Raw genomic sequence first — 17,947 nt, 5'->3', positions numbered from 1 at the left:
TGTATTCAACCTCTACAGTAGAAAGTGAAACACACTTTGGTTTCTTAGATTGCCAACTAACAAGCTTTCCATCCAAGAATTGACACCCTCCAGTTATGCTTTTGCGATCCAAACCACATCCACCAAGATCGGCATTGGAGTATGCTTATACAAAGAAACATGTATTTGCCAAATACCTGAAGCCTAAGGATGTTGCATTGCAAAGGTATCATAAAATATTCTTCAAAACCATCATATGTGGTTCCCTTGGATTCAGTTGATGCCTAGCACAATAACAAAAAGAAAACATGATATCAGGTCTACTAGATGTAAGATAAAGTGATGACCCAATAATACTACGATAAAAATGATGTTGTAGTTGGTTTGTCAAGTGAAGGTGTTAGCTTCGTTTTGAACGTCATCGGGGTTTTAACTTTAGACTCACCATTCGTTCGAACTTCGTCAATAAAGTCTTTGTGAAAGCTTCCTAGTTGATGAATATTCGCTCTTTACTCTGTCTTGTATTCAAACTAAGAAAAAAGTTAATAGGACCCATTGATCTCATCTCAAATTTAGTTTCCATTAAAGTTTGAAATTCAGCAGTCAATTTAGGATTTATTAAACCGAAAATAATATCATCAACATAAATTTGGACAACCATCAAATGATCCCCAACCTTTTTGTGAAAGAAAGTTGGATGGACTAAACCTTGTTTAAATTTTAATAGTTTATGAAAACGAGTAAGAGTATCATACCTTGCCCTTGGAGCTTGTTTCAAACCATAAACTTCTTTATCGAAAATATAGCAATCATCTAGATATTTTTCATTCACAAAACCTGGAGGTTGTTCAACATACATTGCTTCTTCAAGCTCGCCATTCAGAAATGCACATTTGACATCAATTTGAAAAACTTCAAAGTTCTTATGTGCAACATAAGCTAAGAAAATATGAATGGCTTCAAGTCTCGCAACAGGAGCAAATGTCTCTTTAAAGTCTATCCCTTCCTCTTGAAAATAGCCCTTCACAATGGGTCATGCCTTGTTTCACACCATATTGCCTTCTTTATCTAAATTATTTCTAAAATCCCATATGAGACACACAAGTTAAGAATCTGGAGGTTTGGAATCAAATGCCACACTTTATTTCTGACCAAGAGCCATCTTCACCATTTTTGGTTCATTTTTTGAGATAAAAGAATTAAACATGCAAAACTCCTTAATTGTGCTTAACAAAGTTTGTCTTTCTTTTTATTGAGCATGAGTTAAAACACTTGTAGCTGGATTGCCAATGATTTGTGTCTTTAGATGATCTTTTGTCCATTTCAACATCAGAGGATAAGTAGGATCATATTCTAGAATGATTTCAAAATTAACTTCTTTAGTTTTAGAATAATCACCACCATCTTCACTCATCAGACTCTCCTCCTGGATATTATCATCACCATTCATCGGACTCTCCCCTGGATATTAGCATTGGTCGTTTTAATTTGAACTTTCTCAGAAACATTTTGCTCCCCCTAAGCATTTTCCATCGGAATTAAAAGACCCTCCCCCTCAACATGCTAAAGATTAGGTTCTCTGACACCTATATCATTTGGATAAACAATTTCATCAACAACTTGATTTCCGAATTTGAGATTATGGGCTCCCCCCTCAACTTGTACTTGAATATCATTGATTGCATCATCAACGATCTTAAGCAATTCATCTCCTTCATTTTCAGTAGTCTTTGCTTCAGAGTTAATAGCACGTTTAGGTTCGTCAAAGAATCAAATAAAATTTTCATCGAACGTCACAATTTAAGAAATTTTGGAACATGTTTAAGAAAAAATTTATTCACAAGGAGTCACTTCATTTTGAAAATATTTGATGAATTTGTCATCAAATGTAACATAGTAACTTTCTTCAATCTTTCAAAAATTCTTGTTGAGAACTATGTAAGCTTTGATGTAAGAGAATATCCTAAGAAAATAGCATCATCGGCCTTCTCATCAAATTTATTGTGATACTATTTGGAATTGAAAATAAAGCACCTGAAACCAAATACATTAAAGAATATCACATTAGGTTTACAATTATTTAATATCTCAAGTGGAGTTATCAAAAATCATTTATGAATGTAAGATTTATTTGAAGTAAAGCATGTGGTTCTGATAGCATTAGCTAAGAAATAAAAAGTTAAGTTAGCAAATGAAAGCATTGTTCTGACAGCTTCACAAAGAGATCGGTTTCACCTTTCAACCATGTCGTTCTGTTGAGGTGTGTATGGGAATGAGAAATTGTGATTGATTCCTTTTTTGTCAGGAATTCCTCAAAAATGTGGTTTTTGAATTATGTGTCATCATCACTACGAATCTTCCTCATAAGCTTTTGTAGTTGGAACTCAACTTGTTTCAAAAAGTCAATCATCTTCTGAGTGGTTTCATATTTATGCTTAAGAAAATAAACCCATGTAAATCTAGAAAAATCATCAACAATAACAAGAATATACTCATTACCAACAATGCTTTCAATATATGATGGACCACACAGATCTATATGAAGCAATATTCATGATAGAAGAGTGACTTTTACAGTTTTTCTTTCCCAATGTTGGTGATTTTAGTGTCACCATGTCATTTTATGTAACTGGAATTAGCATGTGAGCTAAGGGGCTTCTGAATTTGTTATCTAATATGTGTACGGATTGGTGCGGAGTGCACACATGTATAAGATCAAATTAGTAGCCGGTTCGACGACTAGTCAGGGGTCCGGGGGTAGTGCCCCTTTGGCGGGGTCTAGGGGCAGCGCCCCTGGGTGGGGTCCCGCTGAGGGTGATTATGGTAAAACTAACGCCGTTAGTTTTGGTAACCCTAAATCCTCATTAAAATCCGGATTACCCTGACTTGTTTCCAAAGGAACTCATAGCGGCCCAACCCTAATGAAACCCTAATATCATTTATTATATAAACGGATCTTCTTTTCAGAAGAGAGAGATACGATCTTAAGCTCTCGTTTTTCATCATACTTTCACAGAATCCTCTAGCATATTGGCTTACGATTTCTGTGCCTAGAATCGTAAGTGTCCACTTGGATTATCCTAGGCTGAATTTCTTATAACCCAGACATAGGGTAGAAATATTAGTTCGGAAAGTGATATCACGATCCAAGTTGGTATCCAGATCTCCACCACAAACCCTAAATTTCCCTACACCTGGTCCACAAGTTGCGCACAAATTATCTTTGCCATATTTAAGTAACGGAATACCTCACAACAAATCACCAAGAACAATTTTATTTATATCTTTGAAGTTCAAATGTGATAAACTTTGGTTCCATAGACAACTATCATCAGAAGAAGCTCTCTAAAGTAATCAAATGGATGGTTTTCCTTCAAGTGGTTTAATATCTAAAGGATACATTTCGTCTTTTCTCTTTGCTTCAATAGCATCTTCTTGGATTCTTTATCAAATGACACTTTCAGACCTACAACAAGTTGTGACACAGTAATAAGATTGTGTTGTAAACCTTTAACATACATTGCCTTTCATATTGTGAATTATTCATTCGTAATCATTTTAAATCCTTTTATTTCACCGGTTGCATTGTTTCCATATTTTACTCTTCCAACATCCTTCAAACTTCGAAAATCTCATAACTGTGATTTCCTTCCGATCATGTGATGCAAATAGTCGTTATCAATATACCATTCTGAATCATATTGTTCGTCATGAATCACCTACAAAATTACACCAATTTAGGAATCAAAACCCTATTCGGCCCTTGTGAGATTTTCGATTTGGAGTTAACAACTGGAAAAAATTTGGTCTTATCAATCCAAAAAGATTTCACAATCAGAATATCATTCACATTTTTCACCATTTTGAAAACGTTGGTCTTCTTTTCACAAAGATTAATTTCCACAAATGTTCTTTGATTGTTAATGAAAGCTTTTGCTTTTAGAATCAACTCTTTTGGATAACCTTTTTTCTCTTTCACGATATTTTGAAGCATATCACAACGAATTTGTTCTGAAATTGCATTGTTATGATAAAGTTGAGTTAATTGTATATGCATTCATTTAGCAATGTGACAAAAGATGTTTCTTTGATTTGTTAACAAACAATTATCCAGTGTTTTAAAAACCGGTTTGAACCGGCCGGTTGAACTGGTCAAACCGGGAACCGGAGGTGACGACGGTTCGATTTGGACCGGTTTTATAACAATTTTCTGACCGGATTTAACCGGTCGGTTTTGGTAAAAAAAACCAGTTCAACCGACTGAATTGAACCGAAGAGTCTTGGATTTTTGTGTTTGTTTTGGGCTTCTTTGTTTGATTTTGGCTTGTATAATGATTGTTTTTATATGTTGCATTCAATTTACATTTGTAATACTAAAAAGATGACAAGTTTTGTAATCAATGTATGCAGGATAATTAAAAACATATAAAAATATATAACCGGTTTGACCATCCGGTTAAACAAACATCACCCGATCGGTTCAATTAAAAAACCGGTTTTTAAAACATTGCAATTATCATTCTTCATAACAACCAAATCATATCTAACTTTAAAAATATCAATCTCTAATTTGTCTACTTTAAACCTCCTTTCCTCATTTCTAAAAGTGCACCTACTAAGATCGTTATCAAGATTATATACTTTTCTTCTTTCCATCATAGACTTTCACTTAATTATGAAATGGTATCTCTTAATTCATTTAATTCATCATCATAACGATAAGCCGAAATATTTAAGGATATAATAATAGAATGTACCTTATCAGTTACCTTATCACACGCTTCCACATCATAGAATGTAGCTTATCAGTTACCTTATCGCAAGCTTCCACGTCATAGAATGTATCTTATCAGTTACCTTCTCACAAGCTTCCACGCGCTCCCCTGTACTCTTTTCTAATAAACATGAATGATGTGAGTTTAGTATGAATCATCTCCATCTTCAGAATTATAGCTTAGACCATCAAAATTAGAACTCTTCACTATTAGACATTTTCTATCCTTTGAAGCCGTAGAAACATTAGAAGCAAACAAAGCGTCGTGAGATGGCCTTCGCACTTCCTCATCCTGAGAGTTTGTAGACCAAACGTAAATGTTTCTTGCATCACTATCCTCTTCCTCCACAATCGGTGCCTTCCGTATAACGTTCATCTTCCTAAGATCCTCGATCTTCTTCACATAATACGCTTCATCCTTCATTTTCTCTTTCTTCTCACTCTTATTTCTCAACACACAATCCTATGCAAAGTGATTTTTACCATTGCATAAATTACAATCGTAACCAGAATCACCAAGCAGCCTCTTTCTTTTCATCATCACTTTATTGATAATTCGTATAGCCATCACTTTTGTTCTCATCGGGAAATGAATTACAACCTTTGTATCTAGAACCTCCACTTTCAGACCTTGAATTACCGTCATTCTTAAACTTTGAAAAGTTTTTCATAAAAAAACTATTTGGGATTGCTCACCATTAAAGCCATCTCTTCTCTTGTAAACTCATCATCTGTAACATCGGAATCAAAATCTACAAAAACCTTTTCCTTTGATATCTTCACCTTGAAAACCTTTTCTTTCGTAATTAAATCCAATGGACTAGCATTAGCAATTGACTTTATTCCCTCAGTGACCTCATCTTCATGCAAATTTAAATCCCAATGACTTGCAACAACTTGTACGTTTTGAATTGTTCATGAGCCTTCACCGTCAACACAATTGATTTCCATTCCGAACGGAGTCCTTGCAGAAATTTCACCTTTTTCTCGATTAGTGAACGTTCCAAATCATATTTCATCAGCCTGCTCAACAAATGATTATATCTTTTAGAGACCTGATCTATACTCTTTCTAGTCTTGTATTTGAATGAACCGAAGTCCGAAAGCAATGAAGTTTGTACAAAGTGAAATTGATTGTCGTTGCCTACATATAACTCCATCAAACGTTCCAAATATCATTTGTAGTTTTGCATGAACTCACTAACCTGAAAGTATTTAGAGCAAGTGCAAAGCGAATTTCCCTTTTCGCTTTCAAATCATTCTCAAGCTTCTCCTTCTCTTTAGTGATCATGTATGTACACTTATCACGAAGCCTTTCATAATCAGCAATAAAGTAAACAAATTTCGTCTTCGAGAATAGATGTGGACCTTGACTAATAGATTTCCAGATGTATGAACCATGCTTCTCGTGTCCAATGAAGTAATCTTCAAAATGCAACACCCACACTTCGTAATTATCCGGGAATAGAGTTAGAACTCTGGTATTCGATCCAATACTACTCGATATATTGAACGCAACAATGTGAGAGTCTTCTTTTTCCATGATTTCAATTGAAAGTGAACATGTGATCAAATCAATGACTGAAATATGAAATTCAAATCAAAACGAGTTTTGGAACAAGAATTTCCAAATCAAATTGCAAACAATTGTAATTGCGGAAGAGATCAAGGAAAATCGAAATGACAAACGAGAAACTCGAAGAACACAAGAAAATTCAACAATTTGAACTCAGTTCAAAGATTTCATGCTCTGATACCACTTGTAGGATCGATAGACTAGTTTCGCATGATTGAAATCATGTTTGAAAGCAAGAAATGATAATACGAAAGAGTAAATAATTTTCTAATTTGATTTAGAATAAGAAATTTCAATTACAATTGTTGAGTGTAAGAACTTGCAAAAGGCTTACTCTACATTCTAACTAACATCCCTATTTGTAGGTTGACAAAAAGGCATTCGGTTAGAGAATAACCAATAAGGTTACGACACCTAGGCAGTAACACATTATAAAACAATTACGCAATATTCACTACGAAACCTAAGGTGTACAAAACTCTAAAACCAAACATGCTATCGGAATTATACATTGAAGACTAAGATGTAACTGTGAAAGCTTTCACAATCAAACTTAGACACAACACATATAGACTCCGAAACCTAACAATTACATCCGTTTATGTGTATTTATGTTTGTTTATGTAAATTTATATTTTTGTAAAACAAACACAAACAAAATAATTTTTTACACAAACGAACATAAATAAATAAAAATCGTTAGTTTATTTGTTCATATTCACTCCTCTTCTATCCGGTTAACTTAAACGAACGAACATTAACAAACTCTTATTAGTGTTGTTCGATTTGTTTTGCTATCACACACACACGCCCTTACTATGTTACTTAACTATATCTACGTCCCAAGCAAGACATGATCCTTTAACCGTCTCACAGACACGTTTCCATTTAAATGATCAAGCCCTCTTTAGTATGTGGTAATCACGCAAGGAACAGAATGGAGTATTAAGAAGGAATGAAAGAATGCATGTTTGGTTGGTGATTGGAATGGAATTATATATGTATTCAATAAGGAATGTGATTCCTTCATGTTTTTCATTCTTCCTAACCCCCGAGTAATGGAAACTACCTATTTTACCCTTTTTATCGAATTTTGTAACCAATCAAAATCTATCCAATCTGCAACAAAATTATACACACAAAGTAGATTGATAATTGATTTCAAGTCCAAACTAAAGAAGTGCTCAAGAACAATGTGAACAGAAAAGTATGTATTGGATTATTTTCCCCACATTTTCTTTGTCATTCGTTTTCGACACTAGATTGAATTTCATTTGCAGTTGTTAGTTTTCTTGAAGAAATATGTGCACATTAATTGTTGGATGAAATGTGTAAGTGAAATAACTTCAAGGCAAAAGGTTGTTTTCTATTCTTATGTCTCTGTTAGTAAAAGTTGTAGGCCCAATGAAAATAAACAAGGTTTCGTTTTAGTACTATCATCATTAGCCAAAGTAGCAATCTCTAAAAAATTTTGAAGGTTATCTTCCATATGTGGCAAGTCTTGTAATTTTGTGTCCAATGGATTTATATGTCAATAACCTGTAAAGAAATGGATTGGGTGTATTGGTTATGTAAGTTTCATTCCCATTATTTTTACTTCTATGCAAAGTAGATGCGCATCCATAGACCCACTTACCTTGTAAATGGTAGGGGTGCACATTTTCTCATTAATTTAACTTTCTTTGCACTCATTTTTTTAATTCATGTTGATTGGATGCTATCATGCTAATATTCTTTTTGTTATACAAATTTATTTGGGTGTTATATTATAAGATCGTTAATCTATGTATACTTTATTTATGTTAGTAAATTTTCATTTATCTAATATTAGTTATAACAATATAAAATATATTTTCTACTAGCTAAGTTTGTAAAAAATGATAATTATATGCATTTTACTTACGAAAGGATTTTTATCATTGTCAATAAACTTTCATTTCATTCATCCGTTTTTTCCTTAACATTTCAGATTAATAACCGTCATCATTTCAACGAAATAATCAACATTCAAACAAACCCTATGACAAAAGGGTATACCGGTGACAGAGGGTTCATGGTCTGATGGCAACCTTATCACGGTCGTGCATATCATCCCTGATGCTACAATCATACACACTTGTCTCATGATAAATATCATGGAAGACTACAGCCAATCATTTTCTTCTTTTTTTTCTTTTTCTTTTTCTTTTTCTTTTTCTATCATTACATATACAATAATATTATTGGTATGGAAAGAGATGATGGTTAGGTGGAGGGAAACCGTCCCCCATATCTCATGGTCTAACAGTTGAAAAGCTTTTCATGATCTAAACTTCCATTTCACAACACTTGCCTCAATTCTTTGTTTGAAACCGGTCTTAGACAGAACTTTAAAATAGTAACATTCGTTCTATCACTATTACCCACTCAACGTAGTTTCAAGAGAGAAAGCTAAAAATGATATCTATTAAAATCATTTTTCATTCACTTATTCTACACAGAATCGCTAAATCACACAAACTCATTACTAATTCCACATTCGTCCTTTCAATTTTATCATAAGGATGGAAACTTTTACAAACTTTCCACAGGCATACAATCATTAAATGGAATACTGTTTGATGAAGTCTTTAATTATCTCCATCAATTCCTTGGATACTTGTGAATCTGGATCTATGGTGAAGAACCCATGTTGCTGACCTTCAAATTCTGCGTACTCCACCTTTTTTCCCAACTTCTTCAATCTTTCTGCGTAGTCTTTAGCTCTGTCCTTCAATAGGTCAGCACCCCCACAAACCACCAACATTGGGTCCAACTCCACCGGTTCAAGATCCAAGCTAACCGGTCCAAACGGGTTCACTAGAGGATGGTCCATGGTGTCCCCAACCGGAATCGATAACCTCCAAAACCTAACCAACAAACACATCAACCGGTTCAAAACACCGATGATAATCATAATCATACATTTGAGAACAAAAAGGGTGTAAAGTGTAAATTCAACCTATCGATGAGTTCCCAATTCAAGAAAGCGTCTTTAGGACCATGAGCCTCGGATTCCGTTAACTGGGTCCCACCAAAAAAGGGTGCCAAGAGAACATAGCCTTTAACCTGAACCGGTTCCAAGCTCTTGGAACCAGCCCTCAACCGAACCGCCATATTATGAGCAATGTTACCACCAGCAGAGTCACCGGAGATGAAGACACGTGTAAAGTCTGCCGAGTCAACCAGCCATGGGTCAGGCTCAGCTGCCACCGCCTGCGATTGGAGCCACTTCACGGAAGTGAACCCATCCTCCACCGCCAACGGAAGCCGGTTCTCAGGGGCTAACCGGTAATCAGGAGCCACAATTACAGCTTGTAAAGCCAGAGCCAGTTTAAAACAGTAGTTCTGACAGTTTGGCCATGTTCGTGACCCGATGCAGAAACCACCGCCGTGGATGTAGTAAAACACCGGTAGCTTTTTGACCACAGCGGAAGCCGGTTTGTAAAGACGGAGGTGGAGGTTGTTTTGTTGATCAAACTGAACGTCTTTCCAGAGCACCGAACCATCGTCAACCACAGAGACTCGAAAGCTCGGTTCAGTTGATCGCCATATTGATCCATCACTGTAAACTTTGAGCACCCCTCGACACTCGTCGACCTCCACTTTCGCCATGGTAGTAGGACTGGAGTGGTTTTCTGTTGAATTCGCTTTTATGGAAAAGTTCTAGAAGATGAAAACAATACAAAAGACAAGAAAACGATGGCGTAAATTCTTCACATTTGTTTGTCGGTTACGTATGACATATTCATTCTCAATTACGTGCCAAATATGAGCTCTTTAAGGCCGGCCGTTTATGCTTTTTTATACCTAACCTAACCCAAAACAATACGACAAAAACACTATTATATTTCTATATGAATATCTTGTGTTTTGTTGGTTGGTTGGTTTTAGAATCTAAAGATGATGAAAAATAATCTATTGAGCAAAGAACAAGAGAAGACATTACATATAATATATGATCCTTTTCCATTTGGCAAAACAATATACAGAAACAAGAGAAGACAAACGCTATCTGCTATTATAGTAAAAAAAAAAAAAAACTTACATACTTAAAAGACAATAACTACTAGTAACAAGTCAGCCACGGTTAATAACATCAACCAGAAGACACAATTGTCTTATCCGCCCCTGATGTTACTTACTACAAGTCTCCATTCGGTTTCAAATAAGAACTTGAACGTAAAAGACCAAGAACAGGGGACAAAAACCGTCGTTATCTCATGCAATGTTATCAATGATCCCGTTTTTCTTATTCACCTTTCCCAAAAGTTAAAAATTATGCTCTCTAATCAACTCTACTTATTCTTTTTCATAGGTGGTGCCATATGTTTCTTTCTTTCTTTCTTTCTTTCTTTCTTACATTGAACCAAAGTTCAAATTCTCCCACTTAAACGGAGCAACCAAACCGATATTGGGGGCCCCACGAAGGAACAAACACACACATACACAAACCGCAGCTATTGCAAGCATGGAGTGGATATACGGACGATGAAGCAACCCTTGTGAACCCGGGATTCTTCTCGGGTGTTTTGCTGTTACAATCGCACATTTTGAACAAGATTTTGTGCCCACATGATGATCCCTCACTCTGAAACTAAGCTCATGGTGGTCAACATGGTCAACCCTCCTTGCGGTTTGAAGCTCTATCTCGTTTGAGATATGTACAGAGACTTGACCCGCTATTCTGTTTGCAAGTTTTTGTGCCACTAATGTGTTGTATGAGTTGTTGTTTCTCATGGTCGCGTATACAAATGGTGACAGCCCGTTTGCATCCAAGGAAGAATTCCAGCTCAGCAACCCAACCTAAGATATACCAAAAAACTAATTATTAACACTTACTCTTTAACCACAATCACCAAGAAAGGCAAAATGGGAATAATAATAATACCTCGTTCGGGTCGTTTGTCAAGGCATCAACCATATCGTCTGAATCAGAAGTGCAAGCAGCCAAATGCAAGGGGGTGATGCCGCCGGGTCCCGCTAGATTTGGCGGGAAAATGTACTTTCTGGAAGCAGCAGAATCTGTATCTGTATCTCCAACTACTGAATAATGTATGAGCAAATCAACCATGTTTTTGCATTTTCTTTTAACAGCCCGGTTTAAAAGGTTAATTGTATATAGCATCTCCATTGATGAATCGTCTTCTGTAATGCCCCCGGAGCCTTTTTGAAGAAGAATCCCTAAAAGAGTTTTCACTAAACCACACAAATCTCTTTCAACCGAGAACACAAGAAGGAATTTGAATCGAGTGAGACTATAATGAGATCCGGATCCTCCATTTTTTTTCTGGAAAAGCCATCCAAGCTCATTTAAAAAGTGTATGGTTTCCTTCACCAAACTTGGTTGCCTATTTTGGACCTCACCAAATTCAGCCTCCAAAAGGTTCAATTCTTGGCAGAGAGTAGAATCCGCAATGATTATAGGAAAACTCGTACCTCTGAAACCGTTTTCTATCTGTTTCATATAATTCAAAACATAAGTTTCTGATAAAACCATGATTCGATAATATTTTTAAAAAGGATTATAGATATATACCTCGATGAAACATCGACCACGTTCACTAGGTGCACAAATTGTGAACCTACGTGTGCTAATTTCCTCATATGTAGAATCTTGATCTGTTGATTCTGTTGCTTCCTCCAGTATACATCCATCCGCATGTGTGCAATAGATTCTGTGATACAACATGAAATTCATTTTTTTTTAACATTTTCACTCTGTGTTAATAATTTGAGCTTAATTTAGTATAGGAATAGGTACAGACTTGGTGCCAGGTGTCCTTAGGTTTCGGCCTCTTAGGACAAAAGAAGTCTCCTTTCCGGATACAACGGCTAGAGGAGAAATGGAAATCAACTGTGGCGAACTCCATGCTTTCAAAGATTTGAACAAATGGACCTTGCCTGATAAATATCATAACATGAAAGATTTAGACAAATGAACAATAATATAAGTGTAAAACAAGATATAATAACACGACTGATGACTCACCATCTTTATGTGAAGCTATTTGCTTTTCAGTATGTGCTAAGAATCTTCCGGATCCCCAGAAATCAGTACCAGATTCTTGCACAAGAGCATTGATATACTGAAGAAAGTTTCCTTCAAGCTGCAAGAAAAATCACAACTCAGTAAAAATCTTAAAAAGGAGGGAAAGATCACTGCTTTAATAGCTAAGAACTAATTTACTCACTTGATCCCAAGAAGACGATGACATGGACAAATAAATTGAAAGAACCACGCAACCAGGCTTTATGTATCCTTCCATCTCTGATGGACTTTGAGAAAGCCAATTGTAAACCTAAAATCAAGAAACCAAAACCATGTTAAAATAGAGCAAGAATTTTCTCATTTCTCATTAGCAAGGCAAAATGACCAAAACGCCCCTTCTCACCTGTGTCCGTAGTGACCCAGGCAAATGACTCGGATCCTTGTCAAACAGTTTAAACGATAATCGCCCGGTTCGATCCTATAAAAAAAACACCAAATTAGACTTCCACATGAAGAAAAGATTCATAAATGTATTAATTGTGTAACAACCTGAGGATCAGAATTTAAGCTGGAAGGTGATTGGTCAGAACCAGATGATGACGTGTACCCAGCTCTGTAAGGTGAGCTTTGAATGGAAACATTATCAGCTCCATTATTCATCCCTCCAAAAAGCTCCAGAGACATGGTGGCTTTAACATTTGCAGTAACTTCACCACTAGTAGACATACTTTCAGGCTTCATTCTCTCTCTTGAAGCTTTTGTTGGGAAAAGCCTTTGCACGACAGGTGGCGAAGATGATGGTGACCTGTCTTCCATTGGATTACTACTGTCAGATGAGAAATACTTCCTGCTTGATGCTAGCTTAGGTGGACTGTCATCTTCAGGTGAAGAACTGAACAGCTGTAACTGTAAATTAAGGGGTGTGTCCATCACTTGACAATCTGAATCCTCACGAGACTGAAAACTAGTGCTACTTCTCTCTCCTCCAGAATGAACCATGGTTTGGTTAACACAACCAGAGTTAGTCTTGTTCTTATCAGCCTCAATCACTTGGTTCCTTTTTTGTGACAATGGCTCAGGTGCATCCGAAGAGCCTGAAAGAACACCAAGAAAGTCCATGGTTGATGAACTGGTTTTTTTGTTGACTTTTTGAACCTCGGAAGAGGTTTTCTCTTGGTCAACATTAGTCAAGCTTCCAGGAACTGGTTGTTTTGACCCTGGGTCAACCGGTAAAGGCAAAGAGTTTATTTTGTTGAGAATTTGCATAAGCTGATCTTTATTAGGTAATGGTGAAGAATTCCTGCTCATGTCCTCTGCATTTCCTAATATTTTTAAGAACAAATATCAGGGTACTGAAAGTTTAAAGTCAAACAGGAGGGGTATAACCGTACAAAAAATGTTTACCTTGAGCACGAGCTAAAACTGTTAGCAAACCAACAATATCCATGTCATTGGCGCCATTTTTATCACCATTTCCAGGGATTAATAACTGTAAAGCAACATCTTCTGGCTGTGTCTTTCTTCTTCGCCTGTTGTGACCTGCAAGTCTACGCCTACAGCTTCTCTTCCCCTCGTCAAACTCAGAAAGAGGGTGGAACCTAGAAACAAGTTTGTGAAAAGGGTAAGTTAGTCATTTAGCGCAAAGGTTTCAAGAAAAAGAAAGTGATGGATTGAAGAATCAACCAACCTGCTACACTGTTGACAGAATCTTTGCATCTGTTTTCCAACTAGGGCTTTTCCAGCTTTACTATGAACCTCACAAACCTTGTGACGCCTATGGTAGTCTTTAGCAGTGGATAGATCTTCTTTGCAGTTATCAACTTGACACATTGGATAATTCCCGGCACAACCACTGCCAGGTGAACCAGATCGGACCCTTTTGCTAGGCCTGGTCGCTGCCTCCTCACCACCACCAAGCTTCAACAAGAGGCGTTCATCTTCTTCCCTTTGACCAACTGGACTCTTCTTTGACCCATCGGGATTGGGAGGATTAACAGCAGTTTGATGATGGTGTTGTTGCTGTTGCTGTTCTCTAGAAATCTCCATCATATCCAAGGGTTTAGCCACGAGTCTTGAACTATCCCATTCCCAATTTTTAGGGTTCCAACTGTTCCGTGGCTCATTTAAAGTTGGGATTAACCTTTGTAGATACTGTTGTTGTTGCTGATGTTGAATAAGGTTTGGGTTTTGATACGGCAGGCTTCGTTTCTTGGCCATCGGATGGGCATCGGGAAATCTTCCGGCACCGATTGTGTTGTACATATATAAAGGAGGAGCTAGTTGAGTACCAACCTCTTCCATTTTTTCCACCAAATAAAGTATCCGAATTCCTATAAAATTCGGAGCTGCTCAGAATCACTTGCTAAAGAATAAAATAATCAACGCTATTTTGATCCGATGAAATACTCCTATTTCCCCTCTTTTATTCCACAAACTAAATCAAACCTCCCAAATTTGATTTTTCCCATTTTTTTCAAATGTTTTTGAGCTGCTCCTACGATAATTCGAAACTAGCTTAGCTATAAACATACAGAAAATTAAAAAAGGAACAAATATAGGTCAAAAAATACCAACCTCTACGAGTTCATAACACCCTGATCAAAAATCCAGTGAGTGGTTTCTACAGAGAGGTGAGGATTGGATCTAACAGAAACTTGATGATGAAGTCGAAGAAGAGACGCCCAGATCTGGAAGAGAGAGCAAATAGATCTGATGATAAAAGAAGATGTGAAAAGGGTGGTGGAGTCAATTGGAAGGTGTAGTCGTACGAGTCGAATGGGGTTTGTTTTTTAGTTTATGATTATCTCCTTTTTTTCTTCATAAGGGCAAGAAAAACGTCAGTAATAAATTTCACCTTATTACTCTCTCTCTCTATCTGTACTTTTTCTCCACTCGTTCACAGTGAAGATGATGTTTGAGACTTGAGTGGTACAAAACCTAACCTCCCCCTTCTCGCCTTCTTAAAAACCCTCAACCCTATTGTATTAAAATCGAAAAATATAAAAGGTGAAATATTTTTAAATCAAAACAAAGTTTATTATTTAAAATGATCGAAATTATAGGTTTGTTATTACATATCCTATCAATAGCGCGCTAGTGGTGCTATAGCGTTTTGTGGTGATACAGAACCATTATTTTCAAATAGTGTTAGCGCTATTAACGACGCTATTTATCCCGAACCTCATCACCGCTATACATGAATTTATACTTTCGTTCACATTTTGGTCATTTGGTTATTTTGTCAAAGAAAAAAAATCAATTGTGAGCTACTTCAAGTTAAATCTCTTTCTAATGAGTCACTATATTTGCATTTTAATAAGCCCAATTAACAAAACTGATTAACTACAAAGTAAAAAACATTTAAAGCAAAGAACGACATGTAACATCTTTCTCGTCTCTTTTTTTACTGCTTGGAAACCACGATGATTTAAGTTGCGATGATCTACCTACACATGTGAATCTTTGAATGGTAATTGATTTAATGTTAAATGTTTCTTTTTCAGTGTTTCACACTTATAAACTCGTTAATTTGTGAAACTGTGATTTAGTCTTTATCATTTACCAAGTATTACCTCACATAGTCACACTGACAATTCACTATTAATTTATGAAGTTATGATCATATATGCCTTTTTAGTTTTAATGATATCAATTCTATATAAACTTATAGTATTAATACACTACTATATAAATTATATATAAATATATAACATAAAATTAAAATTATATATAATATTAGGGTTGTTATATCAACGTTATACCACCATGATAACTATAATTTCAAATAGCGGTGTGTGGTCGCTATTGAAATTTTGATCACGTTAACTACATAGACTATTACCTTTAATTATTGTTTTAATATTAATAATTATAATAAATGGTTGTTATCACAACATTTTGGTGACTTGTCATATCTTTTTTCAGATGATAACAAAACTAATAGAACACTTGTATGTTGCCCAAGAAAAAAAAAATTATTATTATTATTATTATTATTATTATTATTATTATTATTATTATTATTATATATAGTTAAATATAATTAATATGATAAAGAGATGTTTATTAGAAAGTTCAACAGTTAAGTATTTTTAAACCCAATTAATTTAAGAACTATTTAATTGTTTATTTATTCAATTTCTTCAACCATATTCATTTGAACCCCCATAACTGTAAAATTCGAATCCTCGAGGTACGAAAATTAAGTTAATATGGATTTCAAGGTGGTCACGGCGTGAGGGAAGCACCGTCACGACATGACATGGCAGTGTTACGCAGGAAGGGTTATTTAAGTGCCACGACGTGACACTTGATCAAATGTAAAACCTTAAATTCGGAGTTGGACCCTATTTAAAGGTAGTGAGGGACTAGGGTTTCCTTCACCCTCATCCTTCATCACCTTTAAACTTGTATAAGAAAAACCCTATGTAACACCCTGTTTCGAATCATTTCATAATTCAGGGTCGTGACCCAGAGACCGATTATCATAAGGTTTAGTGTAACGTTCGTGTTTCTACGCTAGACATTAATGATGATGTTGTTGGATTAGTGTCTAAGTCCATAACTATTTTGGTATGTAGTTGACCCGATGGTGCATGGTCCTTTTGGGTTGCCTTCACCAAAGCAACTTGATAGGATGAATTATGGAGAGAAAGGATTAAATATGATTTATTAATATATTATGAGAATAATATATTAAAGGAGAAATCATATTGTTTAATTGATATTAGTCAATAATTAATTGGTAATTAGTTTTGTGACTAAAAGAGATTAATTAAACTTAAGGGACTGGAATTGTAATTATAAGATAATTGCAATTTGGACCATGGATTGCCTTATAATAAGGAGTGGGCGAATTCTATGGGGAAGCCCATAAGGAAATCATCCAAGGCCTTAAGGAAAGGGATCCATGGGTTACTTAGGGCTTAAGCATCCAAATTAGGGTTTCCTTGTTAGATAACCCTAATAGCCTCACTATATATAGACCCCTTAAGGACCAAAAACGTGGCTAAGCTTCATTCTAGGGTTTCACACGTTTTAGGGCAGCCTCCTTCCTCTCTCCTCTTCATCCTCTTGCTTATGGTGTTTGTGAACCATTAGAGGAGTGACATTTGTGACTCTAGGCTTTCTAAAGTCAATACAACGAGGAATTGGGATTGTTATTGCTACATAACAATCAAGGTATGATCTTAAACCTATTCTCATGTTAATATGATTACTTGAATGCTAGAATTAGGGTTTATAGTCTTGGATAACTTGCATGTACAATAGAGAAACCTAGATCCAAGCATTAGGGTTTGTATGAGCACATAGGATGTTCTTAGGACCAAAACTCATCAGTGATATTAGAGCCTAGATTGGTTTCTATTGTATTAATGCATTATATGTTTGAAAAATTCGTTTTTTGTGTTTCTGGAGGCTGGACTCGCCGAGTCCATAGCTGAACTCGCCGAGTCCATGCTGACTCGACGAGTCCATGCTTGACTCGACGAGTCAACTCGTCAGATGGAGCAAACTTCGGGATTTCTTGCTGTTTTTGCTCAAGGATAGTTGTCTTATCATATTAGATCAATATAAATCCGATTTTATGATAGATTTGACTATATTC

At 35.9% G+C, this 17,947-nt stretch overlaps 2 protein-coding genes across 4 annotated transcripts; both read right to left on the bottom strand.

The window, feature by feature from the left end:
• Positions 1-8,754: 8,754 nt before the first annotated feature.
• LOC111921567 (probable carboxylesterase 15) lies at positions 8,755-10,104 on the bottom strand. Its single transcript, XM_023917178.3, has 2 exons — positions 9,310-10,104; positions 8,755-9,217 (listed from the first exon to the last, which is right to left on the bottom strand). The coding sequence occupies exons 1-2, from the start codon at positions 9,960-9,962 to the stop codon at positions 8,911-8,913; spliced, it is 960 nt and encodes a 319-aa protein (XP_023772946.1). The 5' UTR covers positions 9,963-10,104; the 3' UTR covers positions 8,755-8,910.
• Positions 10,105-10,251: 147 nt separating this feature from the next.
• On the bottom strand, positions 10,252-15,222 carry LOC111921362 (squamosa promoter-binding-like protein 14). 3 transcript variants are annotated; one of them, XM_023916954.3, is made up of 11 exons: positions 14,914-15,222; positions 14,027-14,833; positions 13,744-13,937; positions 12,889-13,661; positions 12,743-12,817; positions 12,542-12,649; positions 12,340-12,457; positions 12,116-12,251; positions 11,887-12,025; positions 11,239-11,805; positions 10,252-11,153 (listed from the first exon to the last, which is right to left on the bottom strand). In XM_023916954.3, the coding sequence occupies exons 2-11, from the start codon at positions 14,638-14,640 to the stop codon at positions 10,707-10,709; spliced, it is 3,171 nt and encodes a 1,056-aa protein (XP_023772722.1). In that variant the 5' UTR covers positions 14,641-14,833; positions 14,914-15,222; the 3' UTR covers positions 10,252-10,706. The 3 variants fall into 3 exon arrangements, with proteins under 3 accessions (XP_023772722.1, XP_023772793.1, XP_023772852.1); XM_023917025.3 differs by having other exon boundaries at positions 14,027-14,827; XM_023917084.3 differs by having other exon boundaries at positions 14,027-14,669.
• Positions 15,223-17,947: the final 2,725 nt, after the last annotated feature.

Source organism: Lactuca sativa, chromosome 9 (assembly GCF_002870075.4).
Source record: "Lactuca sativa cultivar Salinas chromosome 9, Lsat_Salinas_v11, whole genome shotgun sequence".
Taxonomy (NCBI): Eukaryota; Viridiplantae; Streptophyta; class Magnoliopsida; order Asterales; family Asteraceae; genus Lactuca; species Lactuca sativa.
This window is presented reverse-complemented; position numbering and strand designations above follow the sequence as displayed.

Coding starts and splice junctions, on each gene's coding strand:
- LOC111921567 (XM_023917178.3), bottom strand. CDS start 9,962: ATGGCGAAAGTGGAGGTCGACGAGTGTCGAGGGGTGCTCAAAGTTTAC. Junction 9,218..9,309: donor AATTGGGAACTCATCGATAG/GTTGAATTTACA, acceptor TTTGTTGGTTAG/GTTTTGGAGGTTATCGATTC.
- LOC111921362 (XM_023916954.3), bottom strand. CDS start 14,640: ATGGAAGAGGTTGGTACTCAACTAGCTCCTCCTTTATATATGTACAAC. Junction 12,818..12,888: donor GCTTAAATTCTGATCCTCAG/GTTGTTACACAA, acceptor TTTTTTTTATAG/GATCGAACCGGGCGATTATC. Junction 12,650..12,742: donor CTGGGTCACTACGGACACAG/GTGAGAAGGGGC, acceptor TCTTGATTTTAG/GTTTACAATTGGCTTTCTCA.